The sequence below is a fragment of the Strix aluco genome, chromosome 4, assembly GCF_031877795.1.
Source record: "Strix aluco isolate bStrAlu1 chromosome 4, bStrAlu1.hap1, whole genome shotgun sequence".
NCBI classification, from domain to species: domain Eukaryota; kingdom Metazoa; phylum Chordata; class Aves; order Strigiformes; family Strigidae; genus Strix; species Strix aluco.
In genome coordinates this window covers 27,116,343-27,143,514 of record NC_133934.1, presented here as the reverse complement: position 1 = coordinate 27,143,514, position 27,172 = coordinate 27,116,343, and the positions used below count along the sequence as shown (strand labels likewise).

The 27,172-nt window shown below is 40.6% G+C and overlaps 1 protein-coding gene across 7 annotated transcripts in view; it reads right to left on the bottom strand.

Moving 5' to 3' along the window:
* LIMCH1 (LIM and calponin homology domains 1) overlaps positions 1 to 27,172 on the bottom strand; it is a 188,027-nt gene that overhangs the window by 80,032 nt on the left and 80,823 nt on the right. For all 7 annotated transcript variants that reach the window (XM_074822412.1, XM_074822413.1, XM_074822416.1 and 4 more), the window contains exon 3: positions 24,913 to 24,982. In XM_074822412.1, coding sequence (XP_074678513.1) covers positions 24,913 to 24,982 — 70 coding nt within the window. The remainder of the gene's footprint in view (positions 1 to 24,912; positions 24,983 to 27,172) is intronic.

Here is a 27,172-nt window from a genome sequence, read left to right as displayed (position 1 = left end):
ATGGTGGGTGGAGCAATGTGTAAGACTAATAAAAATGCAAAAGCATTTAAAAAAAGTTCCTAACAGTATTTCCTAACAAAAATATACAGGACATACAGGACACAGTAACCTAACAGGTTTAGAAAACAATCAAAGGAGGGCGAACTCCAAAGATAACAAATTGTACCCATCTTTATGCCAAAAGTTCACATCCAAGTTATGATAAACAGTAACAAAAATATCAGCCATTTGGCAGTCATATAGTTTGGAAACTCAATTCTTCTGTTGATGAACAAATGCCCACTTCTCAAAAAAACCCAGTGTCACTACCCTACGCCTGTTTTCATACATGCTTTTATTTTGATGGTCATCATAAGAATAACGTTTGCCAACGTCACTAACAATATCACCCAAACAGTTCCTCAGAAAGTTGGTATCTTGTATGGGCATGAATAACCACACATGCCAACGAGATGCAATCAGTGAGTACTGAAAGAAGTTATTGCTTTTGTTAACAATCTCATAGTTTTTATTTCCCAATGGTCCTGAAAATGGCAATTTAAAAGGATTTAAAAAAAAAAGCCAAAGAAATTTTTTCAAGTGACAGATATTCAGGGAAACCTGCCTAGGCTGCCTATCCCCAAGCCAAAAATGTATCTCATACTACTGCAAAACTAAACACTTCTTAGTTTGCTCCAGTACAGTTGAAATTAGTATTTGTTAGTTCTGTTGAGACACTGGAGAACAACACTCCTAAGCCACTAAAAGGAGAAAGGAGTCTTATCATTAAGACCCAGCTCACAGCAAAGCTTTCCCTCAGGATTACTACACCCTGGATTGGCCAAGTCCTGGTTTCTTCAGTTCTCAGAAAATTCTGCTTACATTTTTTGAGTGAAATTATAGTTCCATATCTATTAGCTGTAACTACAGATGTTCTGTAGTCACTTATTCTAAAGTGCCACTCTTTGTTACTGTTGAAGAAACTAAAAAAGAAAAAAATAGGTTTACAAGCAGCAACGTGTATGAGACATCCTTACTTTAAATAAATGACTGAAAACACACACCTAATGTGCATGCCCAGCTCCTTACAACTTGGCAGAGCTAAATAGGTCACGCAAATGGGTCACACTGCAATGGCAAGGATCGCAGTGCGACCAGCTGCTGTGCCTCAGCTATCAGGGCGGTATCTCTTACAGTGCTCTCAGAAGACACATGACCAGAATTCAGACCCTCCGGCAGCCCCTACAAGTCACTAACACACAATTTTCTCAATACGTTAAATGGAGATGATACTGCCTTTCTCTGAGCAGTTACTTGCTGCAGTTGCAGAGTTGGAATAGATGGAGGATTGGTCACTTGGTCAGCACGTCATTTCCTACAGTCCTAGAGGACCTGCAACTGGCTCATGCTGGCTCCACTTCGTTTTAGTCCACACCACTATTCAATCAAAAATCTTCTGGTTTCTGTCCTTCAGACACCCAGAGGAAGAATGAGTTTACAGGTTACAGTCTAAATTTCTTTTGCAAATTGTATCTATTTTTTATCTATAAATATAGATATTTACAGATATATATAAATCTATAACCTATAGGTACCTATAGAATTTTATCTATGCTTTATCTATAAAATGACATAAACTCTAAACAGGCTGCTTCCAGAAGACAAATGCTTCAGTGTGGTGACAGACAGATGACACAAGCACAGGATACACTGGTTAAACCCCAATCCTTTTCTGCTTGTCTAAGCAGAGTACTGACAGTTACTGTTAGATCAGCACTATAAGCAACGTAATTTACTTGTAAATATTAGAAATGCAAAAATTATTAATGTAAATGTTTTGCTATACTGAATTTCAGAACTAAAAAATTAACCAACTCACAAAACACTACAAACTCTCGAGCAAAGCCAGCCATGAACTAGCAAGAAGGGCCGGGGAAGAGCAGGGATGGGCAAACAGGGGTGTGGGGCACTGACTCCCTGAGAACTGAGTCAGAGGGATGCACGGGAAGGAAGGGGAAAGCTGCTCCTGCTCTCACAATGGCATTTCAACACCGTCAGTTTTCATCCTTTCTGGTGAGCCACCTGACAGACTCACCTCTGCAAAATCACTTTGCCAGGACAACCACCTGCAGTTAATGCAGAGAGAACAGGAGGCAGAGGGGTTACACCTCCATGAAAGTGGAGGGAGAGAGGAAGAAGTAATACACTGCTCACTTGTAATCTTTTTTTTTGCTGTTTTTAATACTGACCCGTGTGTTACAAATATGAAAAAATGTTCACTGCATAGCATTAAGTAATTTTCCTCACGCACGAAGAGGAGCACAAAATCCTGAACCCTGTAAAAAAACCCACAGAAATTGGCAGTTGTGTGGGACAGACACCCTGGAAAGCCACTGCAAATTCGCACAGTAGCACTGCCAACACACAAGATAGTTCAAGCTAGCGAGAATCAAATATTCACAGCAGGCAAATTCTCTCCATAGGATCTGCTGATCAGATGCAATGGCAAACAGCTTGAACTTGGCCCACTTCCATTCCTTTCATCTGCCACAATAGTATACAAAATATTCTCACTGTATCCACGCCGCAAATCGGACCTGCAGCTTATCGCTGCAGAACCATCATTTGTCAGATGTGCTACTGCATGGCCTGGCTGAGATATACAGATAAACTCGGGAAAAACAAAAGCAAGCCAAGCTGTATGTCTGCACAGAATGCTGAATGAAATGACAAGTGCATGCCACTTCTGTAAGTTGGAGATATTATTAGTTGCCAGTCGCACTGTGCTGTTTTGCAGGACAGCTGCAGACAAACAGGTGGCCTTTTTCATTTCTGGAATGCTGAAATTTTCTCTGTTCCAGAATAAATTGAAAGATTTCTTAAAATATATATATATATATATCTCCAAACTGCTTTTCTGAGCAACTTCCAATATAGACTCTTAAAAGCCTTTTGTTTACTTTCCACATTTCTTCCTAATTCCCTCATTTTTCCATTTTATATAAATAATTAGTGGTGATAATTTATTTCTATAAAAGCAATGGATCTCGACTGATTCACAAGCAGATGGAAAGGAAACATTGAAATATTCAGTTCAAGTCCACCAGGAAAGAACTTTTATGAGAAAGGCTAGGAACTTTTCATATATATACATACACACACACACACGTATATATGTTTTACTATTTATCCAATATGCTTTACTGTATGTTTTACTCTATATATGTTTCTTTTTCTATATATATTTTACTGTTTATACAGTATGCTTTACTGTATATACAATAAAACTACACCTCACAAAACATTGTTTTCCATGGCAGATTCCAGATCAGTAGATTTGGAAGGAACTTGATCATAGTCAGGACACATTCACTTAGAAATTTAGGATGCTTAATCTCCAGACGATGAAGGATGACAGCACACCAGACCTGAAGGCAAGCCCCACCAGAAGAGCAAGGGCAGGCAAGGCTGGATACACCCCAAAAGGATTCTGGCACCGACAGCCTCACCTACTGAAAATTAAACTCTACATGGGGAAAAACAGGAGAGCGGCCCCGGGCCGAGGGAGGGAGAGCAGGACTTACCAGCCCATCAGCGGCCCGGTCCCCGCCGCCCAGCCGCCACCGCCTGCGGAGCGGCAGCAGTGCCAGCCCGCCGGCCGGCCGGGAGCCACGCAGCTGCCCTCGGCGGGGCTGCAACCCCCAAACTCCACCCACCGGCACCCGGGCAGCTGCCGGGCGGGCAGCGCGGCCCCACACGGCGCCCCGACCCCCGGGGGCGGCACGGCGGGGCGGGCTGCGCTGCCCGGCACCGGCAGCAGAAGGGCAACGGAGGGACGTTAGGGCCGCGGGTGGAAGCGTGTGAGCCCCGATGGCAAGGAAGAGGTCCAGAGAGTAAACACGGAGAAGACGGGGTTAGGACGGCAGGACTAGCGCACGCTGGCAGGAGAGGCCGCCGTAGCCCTGGGGAGGCGGGCGATGCCACCGTAGCCCTGGGAAGGCAGCGCCGCAGGAGCCGCGGGGAGAAGGGCCAGGCTTGCCGGGAGCCCCAGCAGCCCAGAATGCCTGACAGGCAGCACCTTTAAGAGCTCAGCAGAGAAGACAGCGAAGACTGGCTTTGCGAAGAAAGCCAAGTCTTTTCCTGCTTCTTTTTGGGCAGTCAGCGAGGAACAGCCCCACTCCCTTAACAAAAAGGCAAAAAACACCTCAAAAACTCTGGGAAGAAAATGGGTCTGTTGAGAGCATATTGCAACTACAAAAAACATACCAAAACCCCCAATCTTGGCTCTAAGCGATCCTCAGATAATATCTAAGACTGCCAGAAGATGTTCTATAACAAACAGACCCTGAAGATCTAGCTGGAAGTGCCAAATTCCTACCAAGGTGCTTAGATCCTGCTGCTTCCAACCAGGCTTACTAGGTTGGAAAACTGCAAGTGCCTAGCAGCAAGAAGATAGTGCACAACAAGAGGCAAGTTCTTCACAATGAACAACAGGAGAAAAAATTTTTCACAATGAGACCTATCAGCCGCTGCAATAACCTTCCCAGGGAAGTGGTGGATTCCCCAACATTGGACACTTTTAAGATCCAGCTGGACAGGGTGCTGGGCCATCTTGTCTGGACAGTGCTTTTGCCAAGAAAGGTTGGGCCAGATGATCTTTGAGGTCTCTTCCAACCTGGTATTCTATGATGCTATGAACTTTGATAGCACTACTTTACACTACTTTGGTAGTATAAAACTTACCCTCCTTTGGTAGTGTGAAGGGAAAGCTGGGCAAAGGGAAGAACATACTCCATTTATCTTTTCAGAGAGCTGCTCTTAGTATTTTTGGCATCCAACAAAATCTTTTGCTAACAGTTCCAATCATTAGTCTCATATAAGACATGAGCACATGCAACCTACATTAATAAACTGAAAATAAGCAACAACAACAACAAAAAAAATCAAACTGACTCCATGAAAATGGATGGGGGGGCTCTAAAAAACAAGCACAAAATAAATGAAATCCGTTAAACAAAGACAATTGTAAGTACACTGGTCCTCTAGATATCAGAAAGTACATTGTTGAAAATTAAAAGCTTGCAATTCTTTCAGAAAATCAGTACAGCAGCAATACTTAAGAAATTGTCTTTGACATTTTCCTAAATCTGCCCTTCACCATCAGATTATTTGCTTTTTAAGATATTTGCCCTGTAACAAATTTCAACCACATTTATAAGCTTCTTATGTGATGCAGTGTATTACTAGCATTTGTATGATGGTTATAACTAAAATCCCCAAACAGGAGTGGCAACATTGTGTATAATGAAAGGCAAATGCAAAGAGTTCAGAACATAAAATGGCACTGCAGGTCTTGGGCAGCTAGTGAAAATTTCATGCTGGGTACAGGGTGAAATCTGGGTGTTGAACAGAATGAACGATACATCTTATTTCTGCAAATTTTAAAAATGAGCTTGAAATCCCTGAAGCATGGTATGATGTAAAAGGAGGGAAGAGACACTGTGACAGGAAAGGAGAAGGGTAACAGGGGAAGAGAGACGAAGAGAATAGGAGGGGACTATAAGAAAGAACATGAGCAAGAGCAGCCTTCAACTCAACAGGCAAAAGCAAACCACGGGAGGGTGGGCGGGGTGCACACAGTGTGAGCACAAGGCTGACCCTATGACTTCACTGGTTAAGTAGGTCCTGATATTTCTGCTTGCTGTATCAGGTCATTATCCCCGAAGGGACAAATAAAACATTTAAACAAATGGGGACTCAGTTAACATCCTTGCCTTTGGAGGAGAGAGCAATCAGATGATGTGTGTTCCCTCAAATTTGCCAAACCCAAGATACACGCAGAGTAAGATGGCTTTGTTTACAGTAATGAAGACAGAACATAAGCAGGCAGGGAAAAAAGCCCAAAGCATTTCCAGGCTATTCACTGGCTCTGACACTGTTGAAATCAAAGCCAGATGCCAGCCAGATGTCAGATGTCACTCAGACTTGGAGAGGAGGCACCTACTGGATGCCATATTCTATGGTAACAGTCAAACTATGGCCAAGGAAGAGGACAACATCTCTACAGCTTTTTAGTACTAGGACACAGTGCTGGGCTTGTGAGGGTTTGGGCCTCAGTTTCATGACTTCTTCTGTTAACCACTTTTCACATTTTTGATGAATAAAGCTCTCCAAGGACAGGATTAAAATCAAGCTCACACACAGTGAAGCGCAGCCAAGCACTCCTAGAACCTGTTGGGAATTCACCTTGCAAATCCAGAGTCAGATAGGTAAAAACACAATGACATGGGAGATACCACCAAAAAAGCAAAGCTTGGTTCCTTCTGCCACAATGGAAAGGACTGTTATTTACCTTGCTCTGCCTTGTTGGTTGGGCTATGAAGCGGGTCAGCACAAATCTTAGTGCAGAGCAGGTTGGGGAAAGGGCTATAAAAAAAGATGAGAATGAAAGAAACATCACAACAGCAACATTCTCAGTGCAACCAGAGCTCAGCGTCTGTGGCGTCTATCCCTTCTTACCCATCTTTCTGGCAATAGTTGTACTGCCTATCTGAAGGAGGAAAAAAAAGTCATGGAGACAAAGTTGACCTTTATTTGCACTCACATTATGTGTGCTGGGAGTATGACGAACCTAAACACAGATTTCAAGGAACCCTAAAACCACAGTTAGCGCCACGTTTCCCTCTTAGGGAAACTGGACACTCTCCGTTCTCGGCACATCCCTGTGGCTGCTGCCCCCACAACTGAGCTCTACAGCAAAATATAAAAACGGGCAAGAAATTCTCAACTAAAGAGAACATGCTGTTTTCTAAGTTTGGTTTATTTGTGTGAAATTACCAGGACACAATAAAGCTTTAAGGAAAGTACACAGTCTAACTGCTGAAATTTCACTTCAAAGTTTGTGAAAGCAAAACCAGTCTGTAAGTCACAGGGGCCCAAGCAATGGGACCACCAAAGAAACTAACTTGAGCATTAAATATGGGAGAGTAGAGTTTTCACTAGACATACTGTTAAAGCTTATCACCCTGTATACTAAACAAAAAAAAGAAAAAAAGAAATTCATAGATGAATAAAGTTGAATTACCTCCTGAGTGATATGCCCAAAAAGTACACCCCTGGGGTAATCCAGAGGAACACTGCAAATAGTTTCAGCCCCAACACAAACAAGCCTTTTACACATTATGTACCACCATCAACTACAACCAAACACTGCTGAACAAACCTTTGCCTTTCCTGACTGTGGTAGAGGCAATAGTGTGCTAAGCCATGGCACAACAGATGCTTCTCAAAAACTATTCATATGTGTTCCTGCTAAGATATTGTACTACAGTGGTAATGAAGATTACCTATGCGAAGCAAAGCTATGTGCTAAGATTTTTCCCATGTTTTCCACAGTTTCCTTAATAGCAGGTCTATTAAAAGATACTGCCTTTTTTTACGTACCCTACCTTCCTTTCTCCGCCTATGGATTCCAAGCTTCATGGGATCCCTTTGATCACATCTCATACCTTAGGGCACTGTTACCCAATGACTGCTTTCTATATTTTGACTTAACTATTGTGGAAATAAACTTCTTTTCCAGGAAGAGCACTGTTGACTATTCCAGGGAACCAGCTGCAGGGAACCATCAGATGCAACCTGCCACAGGACCTTTGGGATGGAGTGGGGCTAGTGGAGAAGGAAAATTAGGAAAATCCTGTGCATCATGAGCCTCTCCACCTCAAAAGGTACATCTGAAGGTCATTAATTACCTGACCAGCATAATCTATTATGAACCAATTTAGGTAACTTAAAGCATAATCGCTGCACCTCCATGCACATTCAGAGATAACTATCTGAAAAAATACTGTAGTGAGCACTACAGGCTGTTTCTAGTTTTCCTCTCTCACTACATCCAAAGCAGATGGCAAGGACAAAAAACAGTAACTGGAAATGAGCAAGTGAGATTTACACCCAATGCTTTTCTAATACAAAAGAACCTAATTAATCATAGACACAAAGCTGTATTAGAGTTACAGCCTCAATTCTTACTTTCCCCTGGTCATTTATCAGCTGTCTTCCTACTCAGGCACTTGATTTCATTCAAGGTGTACAATCCCAGAAAATATAGGATTTTTATGAAAATATGTGCATGATGAACCTCATTTGAAAAGTTTTGCTGCATCCAGCTGCATTGAACTAGCTGAGCACAAAACTTTGAACATCCAAGGCCAGAAAACAACTGAAATTTTGTATAATGTATTTTTAAGGTTTCAAACTGTAAAGGTACAAAAGAAACTGGTACCTAAAATTAAAATCAATTTGACGTGAAACCTCTGAAAGTGAATATATGAGCACCGCCTGGCAGACTCATTACACTTCTAATTGAAGCAGCTACTATTAACAAGACTTTACTTTCTTGCCCCTTTCTTTTATGTGGTATGCCCTCCTTTGCCTGGTATACTCAGGAAAGCTATCTTCCATTTAAGGCCAACAAATAGTAACAGTTGGCCAATACTTGGACTTCTCTCAGCAAAGACAGCAATCTGCTATGAAAGAATCAGGATACTACACAGCCGGAGCTGTTGGAGGGCCTCTGCGTCCCAATGTCCAAGTTCAACTGCTGTAGGTTGGCCTCAAAAGATGCAAGAAAGCTGCCTGGGGGGGCCGGGGGCCTGGCAGTAGCTCTTCAAATCAGACCAAATCTTTGCTCCCCAAGGCAAACAGCAAAATAGTGAAACCGCCAAGGAGAACTCATTCCTGCTCAGTTCATGACCTCTGCAAAAAAAAGCAACGAATTCCATTTCTCCTTTCAAATTAAACATCTACTCTTTGTTGCCAAGGAATATGTTTTAATAATCTGCGGTGTTCAAAGTTTGATAAACATCAGAAATCTCTTTACTGCTGTTACATGATACCTGACATACATTTTCCCCTCACTCACAGCTTTGCATTTTCATGCCAACATTACATAAAACATACTGGACTTCTTTAATGTACAGGTTGGGGCTTCCTTGCAAATACTTCTAAAAGAAGCTGTTCAAGTCCAAAAACCACTTTTTTTTTAATTGGCTTTTTGTACTGAATGAAGTTCCAGCACGTCCCAGTTGAAAAAACCTACATTATTGTTTTTACTTCCAGTAAAACAAAATAGATAGAAACCTTTCACATTTAGATGCCTAGAATAATTTTGGTGAGGAATAGGAAAGGGAAGAAAATCGGTAATTTTCAATTTGCTGCAAGGGCATTTTACAGACAACCAAAATATCTGTGCAAAAAGATGCTAAGTAAATCAGTGTCTATTCTTAACTTTGACCATATATAGTGTAACAGCCTAAATTACTAAATACCACAACATTCAATCCACATATCTGTTGTTTCTTCCTCAGATTTGAAAACATAGCTTTATTGTCTAGGTAGCATGGCCATAACTGTCAGTCATCTTGATATCTCCAGTTTGGAATTTTTTTAATGGTAAATATTCAAGGCAAGATGAACTATCCAATAGTTTGGCAGTGATTTCTTTTCCATCTCTTTTCAACCATCAGTAAAGCATACCCCAGATATAATTCAAGAACTGGAACAATTATTCATGAAGCTATGGCAGCTGCAAACTTAGATGGACTATGCAGAATAGCCAATTACTACTGTTGGTTAAGTCTATAGAGGTTGTGCAAATAGGCCTTTGAAGGACCATTTGGAAAGCAAGATTCATGGATTATGTCTGGATGCCATAATTGCTTACAGTTGTGAAGACTGAGCTTTTGGGAGGAAAAAAGTAGTACAATAATATAATGCATTTAAGAAGTAGAATTCCTTCAACTTTATGGGCATAAAATAAATTATTAAAACAAGAGGGAAAGAAAGGATCTCTTCTTTAATACAGGGTATTCCCATTGCAAGGCTTTCTCCCAGCTCTTTCACAATGTCTTGGTTCTGGTTCCTCTGGGCAGCAAAGTATAAAGGATCTCTCCTCCTACAGGACAGACATTCCTGTTCTTCCATTTACTGTTAACACCGTGAAGGTGTATTTGAGCCATACTTCTGCTACATCCTCTCTTCCCTAGGAATGCACAAAGCAACAACAGTAGGAAGATGAATACATGCATCATACCAAGTCTTAGGAACTGGAACTAAGGATTGAATATGGCAGACATAGTTTGTCACATTTGTTGGCAAAGGGAAAAGGTTGGGGAAACAAATCAGCTATCACTGATAATTTATTCCTAAAAATTCAGTTTATACCCTACCTTCTGTCCTAACCAGACTTGAGATCACCTTTTGTCTATAGAGGAAAATAGCCAAACCATGCTTATAACTCAGCTTACCTACGTATAAGCAGTGGCTCCTGCTCAGAACAGTCACAAATAAGGCTAGCAGAGATGTTGATGCAAACTCAAACAAGAAGCTTCCAACTCCTCACCTGCTACTTCTGAAAACCTTCACAATTTCAAGTCACATTATACAGATCGAGGTAAAACTTAGCTGATGAGAGTGTATAAAGGAAAAGGGTAAATTTAAAGCAAGTATGAATTTTTCCATTCCTCAACACAGGGGCTCAGAGTTCAGTTGGTTGATCAGAGAGAGGTATATCTAGGCAGCAGAACCAGTAGAGTCCAGCAAGATTATTAGGCCAGGCTTCACGGGCCATGAAAGCAGCTGTACTAGCTCCAGAGCCAACAAGAAGACACAAGCAATTTAGCTGATTTAAAGTACTGCAGAGCCCCAGTCTCCAGCTAGCTCACATGTCTCCAAAGCACTCCCTCAGGTGCAGATTTCTGGAGAACGCAAGTGTTACACATGGCTACTCAAAATCAGCTCAAGGCCACCGGGACTTACTGGCTTTGGCAAGCACCTCTACACTGCCCTTCCTAGTGACTGAGGAGTGTTCATCAGACACAGTACTGCCTTACTCAAATGCATGGACCCAGCTGAGGCTCAGAACTGCACTGAAGCTCATCAGCCCTTAAATCTGGAGATCCAGCTAAGAGCTACCCGGGGTTTACAAGGTCAACAGATGTAGCCTCATCCAAAAACAGGGGTTACAGAGCCATGCAACCACCTTAGGTGATGTGGGAACACTGTCCAAACTGCTGCACTGGAGCCCAACCACCCAGGGGGTAGCAGACCCCGGGCACACACGCTCTTTGTATCTGTGCGTGTACAGCCAGCCAGCCCTGAGCTGCACAGGGGCTTCAGCGTGCCCCATGCTCTGCACATGACTGCAGAGAGCCCAGAGAGTCAGCTAGCACATGAGCAGCACCCACTTTCTGGGGCTTTTTGCTACTTGTAAGTCCCTAAAATGTGCTATGCTGCACTGCCAGGCTGATCTCATGCCTTTGGGCCACTTGCCCCCAAATGGGAAAGGCGCTGGCGTCGAGCAGCTCTCCTGCAAGAGCTGTTCTGTGGCTGTGCCGAGCCAGGGTGATAGATGCTGCTGCCAAACCCAAGAAGGCTGTTCAGTGAGTTGCCCACACCCACAACACAGAGGTTATCCAGGGTTTTCCATTCTCTGTCATATCCCAAACTCCACCTTCCATTATCCTGAATAGAGCAGTTGACTGTTTTTCCTCTTATTTACTTCCCATCCGCTTCCTAACCTCAGTCTGACACTTTCATTCCTCCAACTTGGATTGTAAAGTTTTAAAGGACAAGAATATTTGTACACTGTTATACAAAGAGAATAAATCATACTGGAAGCTGTGATGGAGAATGCTGACCACAGTCTTTGAAGTTCTTGGTCTGCAATTTGCTTACGTTATAGTTTGTACGCAGGCTTAAGTGCTGGATTAGTAATATCGCTCATCAAAGCTCAGCCAAACAAACTGTAATAAGCAAGGTGAACTACTCTTGTGAAGATAAACTATCTGCAAGAATTTTTCATGCAGGTACGAGAACACCAATAACTCACAGTTCTTCAAAAAATAGGTACAAGTCTGGAATCCAAGTAGTTTCAGTTCTCTAAGGTCATATTTTAGAAAGTAAATTTTAATCAGGATTTGGTGGCTCAAGAGATTGGGTAATAGTATTTAAAAAAGCAAGCGATTAATCTCTGATCAACCAGAGGGTAGGGACTAAAGAGCATTTAAGGTCTCAAACACCCCTGGGAACTAGCCAACTTAGTCTAACACTGTGGATGCTGACTCTAGGCAGATTTTGGATTTTGTATTTTCTCACGCACAGTCCTCATGCTTATGAGTAGCATAAATGTCACTAGAAGTACTCCATTATCCGCCCCAAAATTCTGCATTAGAGTTATGCCTATGAAGCGCCAATGACTTAGATACCAGGTTTGCTGATAACACTGTGCTGACAAATACCTTGTTTCTCTGATTCCTTTCTAACTGTATCTATGTGTTGTTTCTTAATTACAAACTTCCGAAGGCAGAGACTTCAGATGTCATATAGCGTCTACCATTAAAAAGGATGAGGAGACTCATACCAGTAAGTTGATACTTTGCAGGAAAACAGATTTTGATCACTGCTGACTGTATCATTTAAAGATGTGAGATGTTCAGAAATTGAGGCCAGGCATATCTGAAGATACAGATCCTAAACTCCCTTCAAACTAATCATAATGTTGGATTGACTTTTGCTCTTTTGATCGTTTTAGACAGAATGAAAGAACAAGCAACAACTGGTGTGATATTGCTGAAGATAAAGTATCACCCATTCTAATATAATTCTGCTAATACCTTGCTTACTCAAATTTTTGTTTGACTGCAACATTCTCCAAGAGAATGTAATTATCTTGCTTCTTCCTTGTCTAAAGTTTCTAGTCCACTGACATATCAGATTCCACCCAGTCACTATTCAGCACTGTAAAAACAAAATACAGGCGTGCACACTAAGAAGGAAGATCAAAGTAGCCTGACTACTTCTCAAAAAACCCAGAACAAAACAAAACCCAGCCTCCTATGACAAGCTTTGTCAATGTTTCTTTTTTACATAAGTCTGTTACTAAACACTGGCTTTAGTAACGAATTTTATGTGTTCTTTTGGTGCACAACATTTATTTATTTACTCACTTCTCTTTGCCTCTTTATAGGCTTTTATTAAAGCTCTGACAGAACTCTCTGGAGAGCATTCCATTTGATTTACCAGTTTGCAACTAGTTTTGTCAATGATTGATGCAATTCCTGCATTTGTTCATAATTTGCTTTATGAAATGCCAGAATATGCACTGTTTCCAATACACAGTATCAAGCCTGTAATACTAGTACCTTTTTTAAAAAAAATTTGCTTGTATTTTCTTTGAAAATAAACAGCACAGCAAAAAAGCATGTCTGTGTCTGATGTATATGGCACTGTCAGGACATTTCAAGTTATGCTTTTCATGCAGTTGTTATGGCTTAAGAAGAAACTACTGTCTGACCTCTTTAGGGGTAACAGGAGAAACTTAATGAAAGAAAACATCCGAGAATTGTACAAAAAGAAAGGTTTTTTTCTGCTTCTTCATATGTCAAGTAAAAGCTGCATAAATTATTTTACTAGATCAGAATTCGAGAGATTTTATTAGCTTGTGCTACTGACCTGTGCAGACAGTTTTCTGGCACAATTTTCACGACTTGTTTGCAGTATCACCTCAGTGATCCAGAACTTCTTGTTATCCCCACAAGGGTCAAATTCCTGACATGTATTAATTACACTGAAAATTGCCCTGGATTACTTGAAACCTCAAATAACTGAACCTATTCACCATCCTCCCTTTTAAATAACAGAGGACATACTGTAGAGTGGTGCTAATACTTTATGGCTGATCCCTGTAACTCCAGAAATTAATACACAAACGTTACACTTCTGATCTAGCAGATCTGTCAGCCTTGGTCTGAAAACCAGGCTCAAGAGGCAGAGAGTGTTTATAGTGTGGCCGTGGGCTGTGGGGCAGGAGATAAGAAGGACAGGAAGGTCAAAACCAAAAACCACTGACCAGCATTCCTGATCCACGCACTGCTGGCCAAGGAAACTGAGCTGCTTCACAGTTCAGCCTTCCCTAGTTGCCAAAATGACCTTGGATCCCTCCCATAGTCAGCCAAAGACTAGCTGCTGCCTGCACAGTAAATACATGTCCCACTGACACTTGAGCTTTTACAGTTCCGGCTACTGGGCTCCATCTCCTCGTGCCCATCACTGGGCAGTCAGGCCTGCAGCTTCTCCCTGAAGGTGCTCACCAAGCAGCTTCACAGGAGCATTTATGACTGCATTATCAGGGCTTGAACGCAAAGATGAGGATGCAAAGACCTACTGGCAACTCACACATTCAGCCAACGGTAGGTATTAGCTCCAAGATCCCTAATGCTGTTGCTAGGCAGGAGTGGTAAAGTTAGGATTGGTTTTGGAAAAAACAGCAAGTCTCTTTCCAACCAAACTAGAAACGGTATTCAAAGAACAACAGCAATGGGCCAGCTTTCATTAAGAGAAGGTGTTAGAAATATCCAGGCACGCTTGGTAACACCCGTGGGATTTGTTGGCTATGCAGCCAAGCTCCACAGCACCCAACCAACCCAACAGTTATAAAAGGCAAGAAGCAAGAGCACCAGCAGCCCAGGCTATCAGTTTAAGGCCTGAAGTTTGTTGCCCCACAACAGGTGCAAAGATAAGACTCACATCTGGCACTCAGTTCAACATGCCTCCCGACACACCAGTATGACTTTGCAACACACCAAGTCAAGTAACATCTCTCTAGCTGTTGCAGTAAAAGTAGAGCAAATAATACCAACATTACCACTAAAAGGGAAAAGAAAGGGGAAGGGGGAAAAGCATAATGTTTACCATTGTCCTTATGGGGAAACACAAGCTTGATTCTAAATTGTGCATGAGAACTAGCACAGTTCAAAGAGAAAAGCTGTGGTGATGAAGGAACGTACAGAATGGACTGAAAAAAAGCTGAGCTGAACTCAGTACACACTTGGATGCATGCACACATTTAGCAAGTTCAATACACTCTCTTGAAAAGTCTGAAAAGAGAACTCCTTTTCACACGTTTCACAGTAATAAATCAGTGCACACTATTGCCCCAAACAGAAACCGACATTCGCCATCTAAGTAACAGTGCTTCCCGCATGAAGATGAGGAGGCAGAAACAAACAAAGAAGTGGCAATAGAAAGAACTTTAACAGAAGGACACCAGCTAGCCGAGGACTGCCTCTGTACTGCAATATTAATTTTCTAGACCGTTAGTTATATTGCTAACCTAGCAATGAATGTGTAATTCTCCTACTAAGCTGCGGGACAGATTTCCACATAGCATCACAAGGCTGTTCAGCTTTCAAAAGGTTAATAGTTAATGGCTTTGACGTCCCTCAGTCAGATAGTTCAGCTTACCACCGTATTTTGCCCAAGCAATTAACCAAGCTGCTTCCTCTGCAGCATTAATTTTAACAGGTTTACAATAGTATCATTAGACCTCTGGACATTTAAGAGGAAGTGCATTACAATTGGAAAGCACTGTGCCAAGCAGGAAGCGAGTGGCTTTAATCCAGGAGCACTGAAGAATGCAGAAGGCAAGGAGACTTCAGTGTCACATATTTCAGCCTCTATGAACTCTTGACCACAGCACCGGACTGCAAAATTTTACTGGGCTCTTAAACCAAAGAAATCACTGTGCACAGATCTAGTTTTCCACTAGTTTGCCTTTTCGCTTGTTTGCTTTAAGCCAGGGAAACAACTGCAATGTGATCTTTGGAGCGAGACACGTTCCATCATCTGCATTCAGCACGTAGGCTCCTGCTAGCGACATGCACATCATCTGACAGAAATCCACTTACAGTGCCCGGAAAGGTTTTCAGCGTAGAAACAGTACGAACAGTTGCTAGCAGACGTAAACTGCAACAGACTTCACCAAGTTGATTCACAGCCAGGAAGGGGATTAGAGACAGCATTCTTCTGTCACCATCTTCAGCCCAAGGGCCCGGGTCACAACAGACCGTTGCTAACTCATGCTTGCTCCTTTTCACAAGAGAAGGTAATAGGAAGCTTGAGCCTCCCTGGCCCATTTTGAGGTGGCAGATCTGTCAGTCTGACCACAGTGTGGAAACTTTTGTTCCCGGGGACTTCTCAGCTTAAGAGCTATGGGGAAGGCACCCTCCCCCTTTCACATTTTCAGTGCTACTGTTATCTAGTTATCAACATTCTCCAGATCGTATCACATGGATTTCATGTGCAGCAGCACCTGCCTCTTGGATGTTGTAAGAATGCGGGGTAGCAGCAAATACAGCAAATATTCTTACTCTGGTCATCCCCATTTACACTGAATTTAGTTCTCACTCTCTCAAATAAATACTGGCATCTAGCTGTTCCCTGCAGCAGAGGCTACATGTCACTGAAAAAAACTGTTGAGGATCAGAGAGTATTTATAGCGCAGACCTACAGACTCCAACCTGTGAGAAGCTTTCCAGAATTAGGGAGTGAGAGTACTACTAAGTATAAACACAGACAACATTTAAACAAGGGATTTCAGAATTAGACTTTCCCAAGTTCCCACATCCTTCGATTTTGGCCAATAACTTAAGGGTTACACTTAAGGATTAAACTCCCTAGCTGCAGTTTCAGAACCACTTTAAACTGATTGAATGACACCTCCTTCACCAACTTGATGAGCCTCTTTCTTCCCTCCTGCCTGCACTCCTGCTCATGCAGTTACATGCTGTAAGATGGAGGATGGTATTTTTCAGCCAGATCAGTTGCCCACTCCAGCTAATAACCATATGAGTGCTAGTGCTAGCATAGCAGGTGTAGGAAAGTCAAATTCAGAGCAGCTGAAAGCAACCATAGCCTCAGGTCTAGCTTTTCTTGTTAAGGACAAAAGCCGATACATCTTACAGCCTCAAGGTAAGGATAGTTGTAGCTCTGCTTATTTTATATGTACTGGCCTCCATGTATTTATGCAGTGCACCAGCTCAGTGCTTCTTTCTATATCCTCACTGGCTAAGTAACAGATTTTTCAACAGAAGTTACCCAAAGATTGCGGGTGCCTGGATACAACTCCAACAGTGCCACATTCGTCACAGTGCACAGGCGACTCATTCGCAGACTCAGGGCATCCAACTCCTCCACAGAAAACTCCTGAAGATAGTACACGCCTCCAGAGCACGTGGTATTTGCCCAACTATTAAGAGAAGTCATAAGCTTCAACAGTGGGATTTGTCCTGGAGAGTTTAAGTCATTCTGCTCAGGAGGCCTTTCGTTTCTAAGACAACAGCTTGAGGAAGGCATGGGATTCTTCATTTACTGCAGCCCTACGCTAGATAGCAAATAGCATTTTGTTTGTTAAACTATCATTTTTTCTGATACTTACAGATACTTTAAGATTATTCTTCAAAAGCTTGCCATTTCTGCAATAGTCATTTAACCAGAGTCAGTAAACCAACATAATGCAAGTCATGGCTGAACTTGCAGAAGGACACTTTAGTATCTGAAGGCAAATCTAAAAATTAATCCAGTGGGCAACCTGCATTTTCCACGGGTACAAAATGAGCTCCTCCTGGAAGCCAGCTGCCCTCCCCAGCCCGAGGAAAGACTCTGTCATTTATAGTAAAGGTTAATACCATGATAAGGGCAAGTTCACATTTCAGCTGCCTGGCATTAGGGCTTCAACAGCAGCAACGTTTTCCTTTATGCCATTTTCATATGTTACCTCTGGAATCCTTCACTTTATTAGACCTCCTATGTCAAAAAAAAAAAGTAAACAATCATTACACTAAGCCTTTATTTATATAGTTTTATAAATAACATATTTGTGAAGTCACTTGACAGCCCCAGAACAGGTAGACTGTTTGCTTTTAATTAGGCACTTTTTCTAAAGTGTGGTAGTTGGCTCTCCCTTCTCAAGGCTGGGTATGTGTGTAAAGCAACCAACCAAAAAACTAAAAAAAGAGATTCTCTGCAGTGACCATCCTTCTCTTGGTTTTAACACAGAAAAGGTTCCCCTTACCTCTGGATTTGCATATTAATATTTTAAATTATTCAATGTGAATAAAGCTAATTATAAGCCTATTGATTAAAGCCATGGTTGAAGACTCAATTTGGGAAAGCAGTCTAAAAACAGACTGTGAATGACACAGGAATGCCTGTGATATTTTTGTAAGTGTTATTTATTATTTGTATTAACATACTGTCTAGGAGTCCTGGCCATGGAGCAGGACTCATGGGGTGAGGTGTAGACAAAAACAGACTAGCAGATGATCCTTGCCACAAAGAGCTTACACATATTATTAGCATTTGGCCAAACCAAGTCATGACATTCTCAGCAGCAGAGCTCAGCAGGCTCAGGGCACAGCTTAAGCTGACTGTGAAACCACTGCACTTTTGAATCCTAACCAGTCTAGTTTGGGAATGTCTCTCAAAAACATGACAAAGTTTGCATCTGTCCACAGCAGCTATGGTTCACAGCTGTCCTTCACGTGTGTCCTACAAACCTTTACCCATCCTGGCTGGTGTCATCCGGACCCAACAAGGAAACTGTTCAGCGCACTCTGGGTGCTAAATGAGAGATTCAGCTTATAACAAGGGACAGATTCCTGGCAGAAAGAGACCGTTTCCTTAGTGTGATGAGTAGTGGTCCCAGCCAACAAACAGCTTAGCTTACTGAGTGCACTGTAAGCACTGCAGCCAAGGAAGCATCCAGAAGAAGAAGGGACTTCAAGGCCAGCAGTGAGGTTGGTCTGCAGAAGCCCTGGCCGAGTGCTGGCTGGGGTCAGTGATTCAGGAAGCACACAGAAAACTGGGAGGGATCAATAACAGCCAATTCAGAAGCAAATGAGATGTCACTCACTTCAAGTTTCACCTCCAGCCATCATAAACGCAACACTCCAGCTGGTAGCTGAGGACAGAAGGTACCAGTCATGGATGTTAAGGACAGCTCATGAGCCAGAGCGGGATGATGAACATGAAGACTGCTAGGAGCTGGCTGAACTCACTTCTCTGAGGGTATGCTTTATAGCTAAACACAGCTCAGACCATCAAAAGCAAATAAACAATGTGGGGTCATTTACCTCCCTTTGGGGTTTTTGATAGTTCATGTCTTATTAGTTTCCTATTATTTCAGCCTCTCTTACATCCATACATCAGGTTAAAGTTCAAACTTGGAAGCCTGGACAACATAGGCTGAATGAAAGTGCAGCAGTGGAATATGTCTCCAGCACATATGCTACTGTCAGATCGATGATTAGTTTCCAGCATCAAAAGTATGAGAGATTTGGAGCCAAACCCAACACCAGAGCAAACACATCCATTTCAACCAATAAAATACTAAATGAGATGCCGGTGTTGTGTTTTGCATTTGACTCACTAGTTTTTCTCTAAATGAGAGGAGAGCAATGCTTTCTGGACAGCATTTGCATGGTTAATTGGAAACAATAAAAACCATCAATTCAGTCTGAAATAAAACCAGCTGAATTTCAATGTAAAATTTTAGATTTTATTGGTTTGCATCTGATGTTTTCCCCACCAATGCTGCTTCCTCTATGCTTCCTGCCAAATTTGAACCGATGGCTGTTTTCCTCTTCTGTGATGAATTAAACTACAGTGTCACTGTAGATTGTTCCACACAGACTCTGTTTACAAAGAACTTGGTTAAGAAACACCTGCTAGTCTACTTTTGTATTCTTCACAAAACTCAAAAATGTTTGTGAGTACAGCATACAACTCAATTCATTAAACAGGAATTTTATAAGGTAGCTCTGTCCAGCTCAGATGACACCAAAACAAACAGGCAGGAAAATCTAAATGAATAATAAATTTCAAGGCAGAGTCTAAAAAAAAAAAAACTAAAAAAGGGTAAAAAAACTAAACAAGACACGCATAAAGGACACAACGATACAATCATTTTTTTAAATGATGCTATTGTTTTAGTGAAGGGATTCAATACATATTACTGTACATGATGAGCCAAAGCACACAGTGCTGCTCTGAACCACTGACCAGATCCTAAGTATTGTTTTAGTCAAGTATTCAGATATCAGAACTGAAGGCAGGCACAGGAGATGTTTAGAAGCCCATTACCATTTATCAAGGAAGATCCACAGAAACCATGGCAGAACAGTTTGCACAGCATTTTGCTATGATGTTGACACTTTGCTTTCCATCAACATTCACAAAAATGCTTTTGGGATGCAAGTGCCAAGAACTTACTGTTTTTAGACAGTTAGGAAATTTTGCTTCTGTTTACTTCATGTGTACCACAACTTACACAGCAAGGCTTTTTTTATGGATACAATTGTGCTAGCAAATGAATCCAGCAGCAAGAAGTACAAAATAAGTAAACAGAATTTATCACGTATTATGAATATTATATATATTTATATTCATACTACACATATGATATATATTTTTATGTAATATATACATTATATTATCATATATAATATATGTAATATATGTATATATTATATGTATTTATAATATATAGAGATATATATTTTTATATATATTACAATAGGAGCAGGCTCTTTCCAGAAAGTACTACAAAGAATTAAAGTGAGAGTAAGAAACTAAAAGAAAGAATGAGAATATAATTTTTTAAGGAAAAAAAAATTGTAACACTAAAGTATGAGTGGAAAGAGTGATCAAAATAATTCACATCAGTTGAAGTTCCATATATTTCTCTATTTTTCTCTATTTTTAATTCTGTGAAACACACTACACTGTATTTGGGTCTTGTAATTTTATTTTCAGGTTCTCATCTGCATGAAGAAAAAAGATCTCATTTGCTGAACTTAATTAGAAGCACAATCTTCTGAAAGCTAATACAATGCTGAAATCTCTTTGGGACATCATACGACTTCAAAAAAAATACTGGAGTTTATGCAACAGTACAGCATAAGAGCAAATTACCAGCACCAGCAGACAGGTAGCTATTCTTAATAAGGTTCGTAACAAGTTCCCAGAGAACACTTTGCCAAGAGAAACTTCCTAGAAAAATAATCACAGAAAAAAATACCACCTTGTTTTCAAAGGAACAAGCTTTTTTAAACAGCACGTTACAGTTTTATTCATCTTGATGCAATAACCATGCAACCAGGTGACTTTTGCAGAGCTATTTTTTCCATTGCTAAATCATACAAATGCCACAAAGTTGAGGACCGCACACAAGCTGAAAACGGGATGCCACAGTAAACAGATTTTTATTCAGTAGTACTGAAACATGAGCCAAGATCCAAGCTAAAGTTCAGCCCTCCAACTTTGTCTTGACTACTTCCTACTATTATATGTGAGATTCTTTCACACAGCCTCTGAAGTAAGTGTCTGAGCTCCTGTGGGGATTGTTCAAGGAACTGAAGTAATGCTATAAACTCTCCTAAACCCTGTCAAACAAAAGATAAGGCAGAAACCTTTTATTTTCTCACAGAGTGACATTATTCAGGGGCAGGAAGCAAAAACTAGACATTTTTTTAAGGAAAAAAGATAGTCAACATACAGTGGTTAGCATTTCAGAGCAAAGCTTATCTACAATGATGCTTGAAAGTTTTTATTTCTATAGAATTAAATATATAATATGGTATACTTGTACAAAATTGCAGTTAGTAGAAACCTTAAAAATTAGTTGTGCCCACAATGGACATCATACAAAAATGAAAGAAACAAACAGCAACTCACTGAAAAAATTTTTGTAAAAAATCACTTATACATGAATTATATTCACTGTACTCTAATAATCCATCTTTGTAAGACTTCTGCAGCTTCAGATGGTCTTTTAATTAGTAACTCAGCCAAAACTTTTCCAGCCTTGCACAATTAAATACATGAAATGATGCTTCTGGGAAGCTGACAGTCTTAAAACTAAGATGTTCAGTATCAATTTCTCACATGAGAAAATTTCTTCTGGCAACACAGCTCTTACAGCAAAGCCTGTTATTCCCACCTAGGTCTAATATGTTCTTTGGATGTTTTGTGAATTTGCTTTTTGGTGGGAACGTTAGCTTTCTGGATTAATGAATACTGAACAGGAATGTAAATCTGAATACCAAACTGTTGGTCCTATGCTTTATTTCATTAAAGCAATGTATCATTTCTGCTGTGATAACAGAAGCAGTTGGCACTTACGGAGATCCAAGCAAATTACAAACAAGCCTGCCAAGCTGAACATATGTAATTCTGGATGTAATGCTGCATACAATCCACATCCTGACTTAGAATTGCAACTAGACAAAGATCATCTTTGTGTATTTATATGGCCTGTGCTTAGTTCAGCGGCGTGCAGATCCTCAGGTCCTTACTTTAACACTACAACACCATAACCAATAAATTTTGCTTACACGATTGGTGTTCTGGTATACAAAAGGTCTGCAACTAAGCCATTCCCTCTTAAACCACATGAGGAAGTCACTGGTAAGAATTTCAGAATAACTGCAGATTCATTTAGCTTTAAACATCAGGAAAAGTTTAAAGAATTCAGTCTGTCAACACTAGACCAGTTATACATAATACTTCACAGCAGTGTTATGAGAAGTCACTCAAACATGAAACATAGGCAAAATTTTACACCTGATAATACTCCCAGATGAACATCTCAGCATGTCTCTGATACAGGCTTCCAGTTTACTATTGCCTTCCTTCAAATAAAGCATACTTCATTTGTCCTTACAATAACAAAGGAGAAAAATAAAGTATCATCTGGAGAATTAGACTCAATTTGACATTTTGTGGAGCTACATAATACATGACTATTTGTGTCTCCAGTTGTTAAAGATGAAACAGAAGGCACTTTGAGTACTTCACAACTACTCATAAGTTTTAGCTCCAACTCTGCAAAAAAGAAAACCTACCTATTGCCTCTACTAGTGAACTAAACACTTATTCTATCAGCTATCATGAAGAAATTAATTAATTCTGTTATTATTAAGTTACACTTTTTAGGCATCAGCAGTACCTGGGAGTCCAAAAGCATGTATCTCACACAAGGCAGAAAAGGTACTGAAGTTTTCACAGTATTTCTATGTGTACTGGAGGAAATCACACTCACTGGGGTAAAATAACTGGAAAGAAGTAACTATATACTATGTCAAGTCAACCAAAGCTAAGATAATAAAGAAAAGTTGGCAATAAATAAACGAATGTCCCCCATATGTGGTCAACTAGAAGGTATAACTGCTTCTGGACTATAGTGTCACTATTTTAATTTTTTTTCAGACACATGTACATGGTACAGGCAAGAGAAAAGAGAAAGATACATCCTATACATTCAAACATACTCCTGATGTCTGTACTTTAAAATAATAGACCACAAATATGCGTAACAGACTACAATATTTGATCATTTAAACTCCCACACAATCCTTAAAACAGCCACTTACCACTCTAAGTAAAAATGGCAACAAAAGTCAGCAGATATGAAACTAGACACTTTTGAAAGCAAGAGGACATCTTGATGGCTTGCTTTCTTTGGAGCAATTCATTCACAGAACAGTAGAAAAAACCACCCGTTGGTAATGTTCAAGAAGCCAGAAGCACCAGTGAACTTTTTTAATAGCCTAATTATTTATTAGGAAAAATATTTAGAAAAGTAATTACTAAAGGTAAGTAGAGGACACAGGTACAGAAGTAAAAAAGTCACTTTCCAACACAAAAAATATCTGCTGTATCATCAATAGCCTGAAAACTGCTTTTTTTTGGTAATGCTTTGAAGATACGCATCTTGCAAGAGATATTTATCTCAAGGAATGAGAAAAACACACACACATAATTACTTTTTCTATGTCCCTCCTATTACAACCACCTTACCTTTGGGATTTTACATATGAATAAGAAAAAAACCAATGTAATTCAATATCATCCTCTTAAAACAGTCATAACAAAAATTGAGTCTTTCCTGAAAGGGATTCAAGGAAAAGAAAACTGCACTACTGGTATCTTTTGCAGCTGTTTATATCAAATATTCCTTTCAAATACGACTGTGTAGGAATAAAACTAGATGGGTTTTAGAGGCAAAAGAAAGGCACACAAGGAAACTTTAGAGAAAGGGTGGTGGGGATCACAAATTAAATCCTAAAACTAGACAGTGTTCATGCAGAAATATGCCTGTCAATCTACAGGTTGAAGGACCCAGCCTCAAAGGCCCTGTAATAACATTATAGAACCAATTTAAAAATTAATGTAACAGTTTCTAATACACTGAAACTTTTTAATGTGGTTTATAGAAAGGAACGTTAACCTCAGCTATCAACAAGTAATACAATCTGAATCTTGCACAACTCTAGTTGTGCAATGTGAGCGGTGCCAGAACAGAAAGGAACCACATATATAAATATATCGTTAGTCTAAACAGAGGATGGCCACCTTCCACATGCTCATGGGTCCTTTTACTCCCAGCCATATCTCAAGGTAAAATCAATACAGCCATGTTTCTATGTGGCTAATCCTGTTAGACCCAAAATCTGTTCATACCCCCACCTCCTTCCCCAACAGCAGGCACAGGACTGTGTCACCCCTTGAGGTGACCTCCTGAGAGCCCACGGGCTGTCAGAATGTCCGCTGTGGTCGTCTTCTTTTTATAATAAATTATGGCCAACTTTTACTCTGCCCCTAAAGTCAACATGAAACAGTTCCCTAGATAGTCGCGCAATGAATGTTATCTGCAGACTGTGGTATTTTGAGGGAAGAGAAAATGAGACAAAATACACAAGTTTCCAAAAAACTATCTTTTTGTGGTGATAGCTTCTAACACATACATTCCAGTCTTTCTAAAGCTAGCACCACAACTGGAGGATGACATACAACCAAGAAGATATTCTTCCTCTAAAAATATACTCTGCCTCTTGAATACTGCCCACTTCTGATGAAAAGACTGGAAGGTCTTAAACTGACTACACAGAGAGTTCAGATTTCAGAGGGACTGTCCGAGTTTAGCAGGTTAGAAGAGATCAAATTACAAAAATAATTGCTATCTGAATCACACAGTCATAAAATCAAGGTGCAAAAAGCACCACTGAAAGATTTTTCTCCATTTGATATACTCACCAAACCTGCAATGGGGGTCGGTAGCCTATTGATCTTTTTTACCAATCCCGGCTTTATTGCATTCAGCAACCTGTTACAAGAAAAGAGTATTCATGAGTGGTAAGTCACAAAATCCAAATTACCAAACACTTGTCCCCAACTCATAAGGATTTCAGTATGACTAGAAAGGAAGAGTCTTTCCTTTCTCCCCTCTTGAAAACACACATGTACCCAAAGTTCCACCACTGAAATGAAGAAAGACTAGGAGGAAAAATAACCACAGCACAGTACTTCAAGAACATTTATTTTATATTCTAAATTGATCTAGATCACATCAGTCTTGACAGGGTCTGGGTGAATTTTGTCACACCAGTCTGCCTCTGTTGCCTGGAGGCAGGTGATGCCTGGAAGGGCCTGAGAGCAGAAACCCAGAATGCATCCGAGTATCACCACAACTTGGGAAGGACAGTCTGGCAGTTTCTGCACTGCAGGAAAGTGAGAAAGGACATATGCTTCATGGGTGGCCTGTCTATTTTTCTGCATCTACACCTGAAATTGAACGCCATCCTTGCATATGTTGTGGAGAAGGGAGGTCCCCATAAAACATAAATGTGAGAAGACAAATAAAAAGGGCGTCCAAAAAAACCCACCTCATCATGAAATGATCATTAGGCCAGTGATATCACAGTTGAACGCTGTTCAGTGCCCAAAGATTAGCAACTCCCCCAAACAAAGTTCCCAACCACCCATGAACACGCTATGAGAAGTGCTGACATGGCTCATTGTTAGAATATTCCAAAAAGTGACCAAGCCTCTAAAAGTGGGGAATTTTAATTATAAAATCCTGTTGCAACAAACACTGTTTCTTTACCACCCTTCTCACAAGAGAAAACCCTTATGCCTTTTATTCAAAGGAAAATTCAACCAGTCCCATCCATTGGGAAGAAAATCATCAGGTCAAGACACTTACTTCAAATTCAAGATCTTCAAAGAGAAACAAAGATGTCTATGCTAATTTAAAACTCTAAAAATGAGAATAGCCACTATGGAAGAGAGGAATCTCACTTTGTTCTGACACTGTCTCCATTCAAGAACTGACTCTTCTGGCAGCCTACTGTGATGGTAACATTATATTTAATATTTGAGAGGTCTGGCTAAGAAGTTTATCCTAACTAAAAGCACATTCCTTTCAACTAAAAATTAACAGTCTGTGATTGTTTCCAACACCCTGCTTCTGAGCTAAGATAACATGAGGTGTGCCACTCTTATAGGCTCCACCAAGAGCCATCTCTCCATAGTGTCATCTTATTTACTGCTGGATTCCTCCTTAGGACTGTGACAGTTAGCAAGCTCATTAAGGAGTCCATCCCTCCTGGGGGTGGATACCTGGCTTTGTTAACGTTGAAATGATTGTTTTTCCTCACCTCCTCTTTTTTCCCCCCGAAAAGCATATAGGTTGGGTCTTTGCAATCACTTGGAGAGAACAGGGGAGCAGAGCAGGAGACGCTATTCTAAACATTCTCTGTGACCACAGTTAATAAAGCTTCTGTTCAACCTGTCCCAAATTGTACTTGTGTTATTACACACTTGGAGTTCCCACATCTCCAACACCACCATAATCAGGAGTAGCAACAAACCCAACGTGAGTGACATTTTTTGGAGTTGGGGGTATTTTTTTGATCTTCTTGCAGTTAAAATCTCTGTAACCCAAGCTCATATAGATTGCTGTACTATTCCTGCCTTCTGCTTAAGGTAGAATCTAACACTATTATGTCCTAAAAACAAATGATAAAATAATATACTTTCATATACAATTAACTTTTTCCCCCTGGATGCACAGAATGGCAAGAAAAGGACCACACATCTCCCTTCCCACAACCATAATTTTATTTCACAGATGGAAAATGAACATTACTTCTTTTTCCCCAGAAAGGCACTAACCTATCTTTCAGCCTTGCACAGCAGCAACCTTAATAAAACTATTATTTTCCACTCAGCTGCTGCAACAGACAATTTAAGATTTTTTTTTTTTTTGGTCAGAGCACTTCTTTCCAAATACTGTAGCTCTGCTGTGATTTCAATGGTCAATCTGCCTATTCTGTCTCAGGATAAAAGGGATATATTAGCTAAAGCATCCTATTTTCTTTATTACTCAAACGTGAATACATCGGGCACCATAACCAATATTGCAGGTGCAGATCAAAAGCTATAGACAATAATAGAAAGTAAAATAAAGAGGTCTTAGTGGAAACCTCAAATGCCAAAGCCCATTCTAAATAAA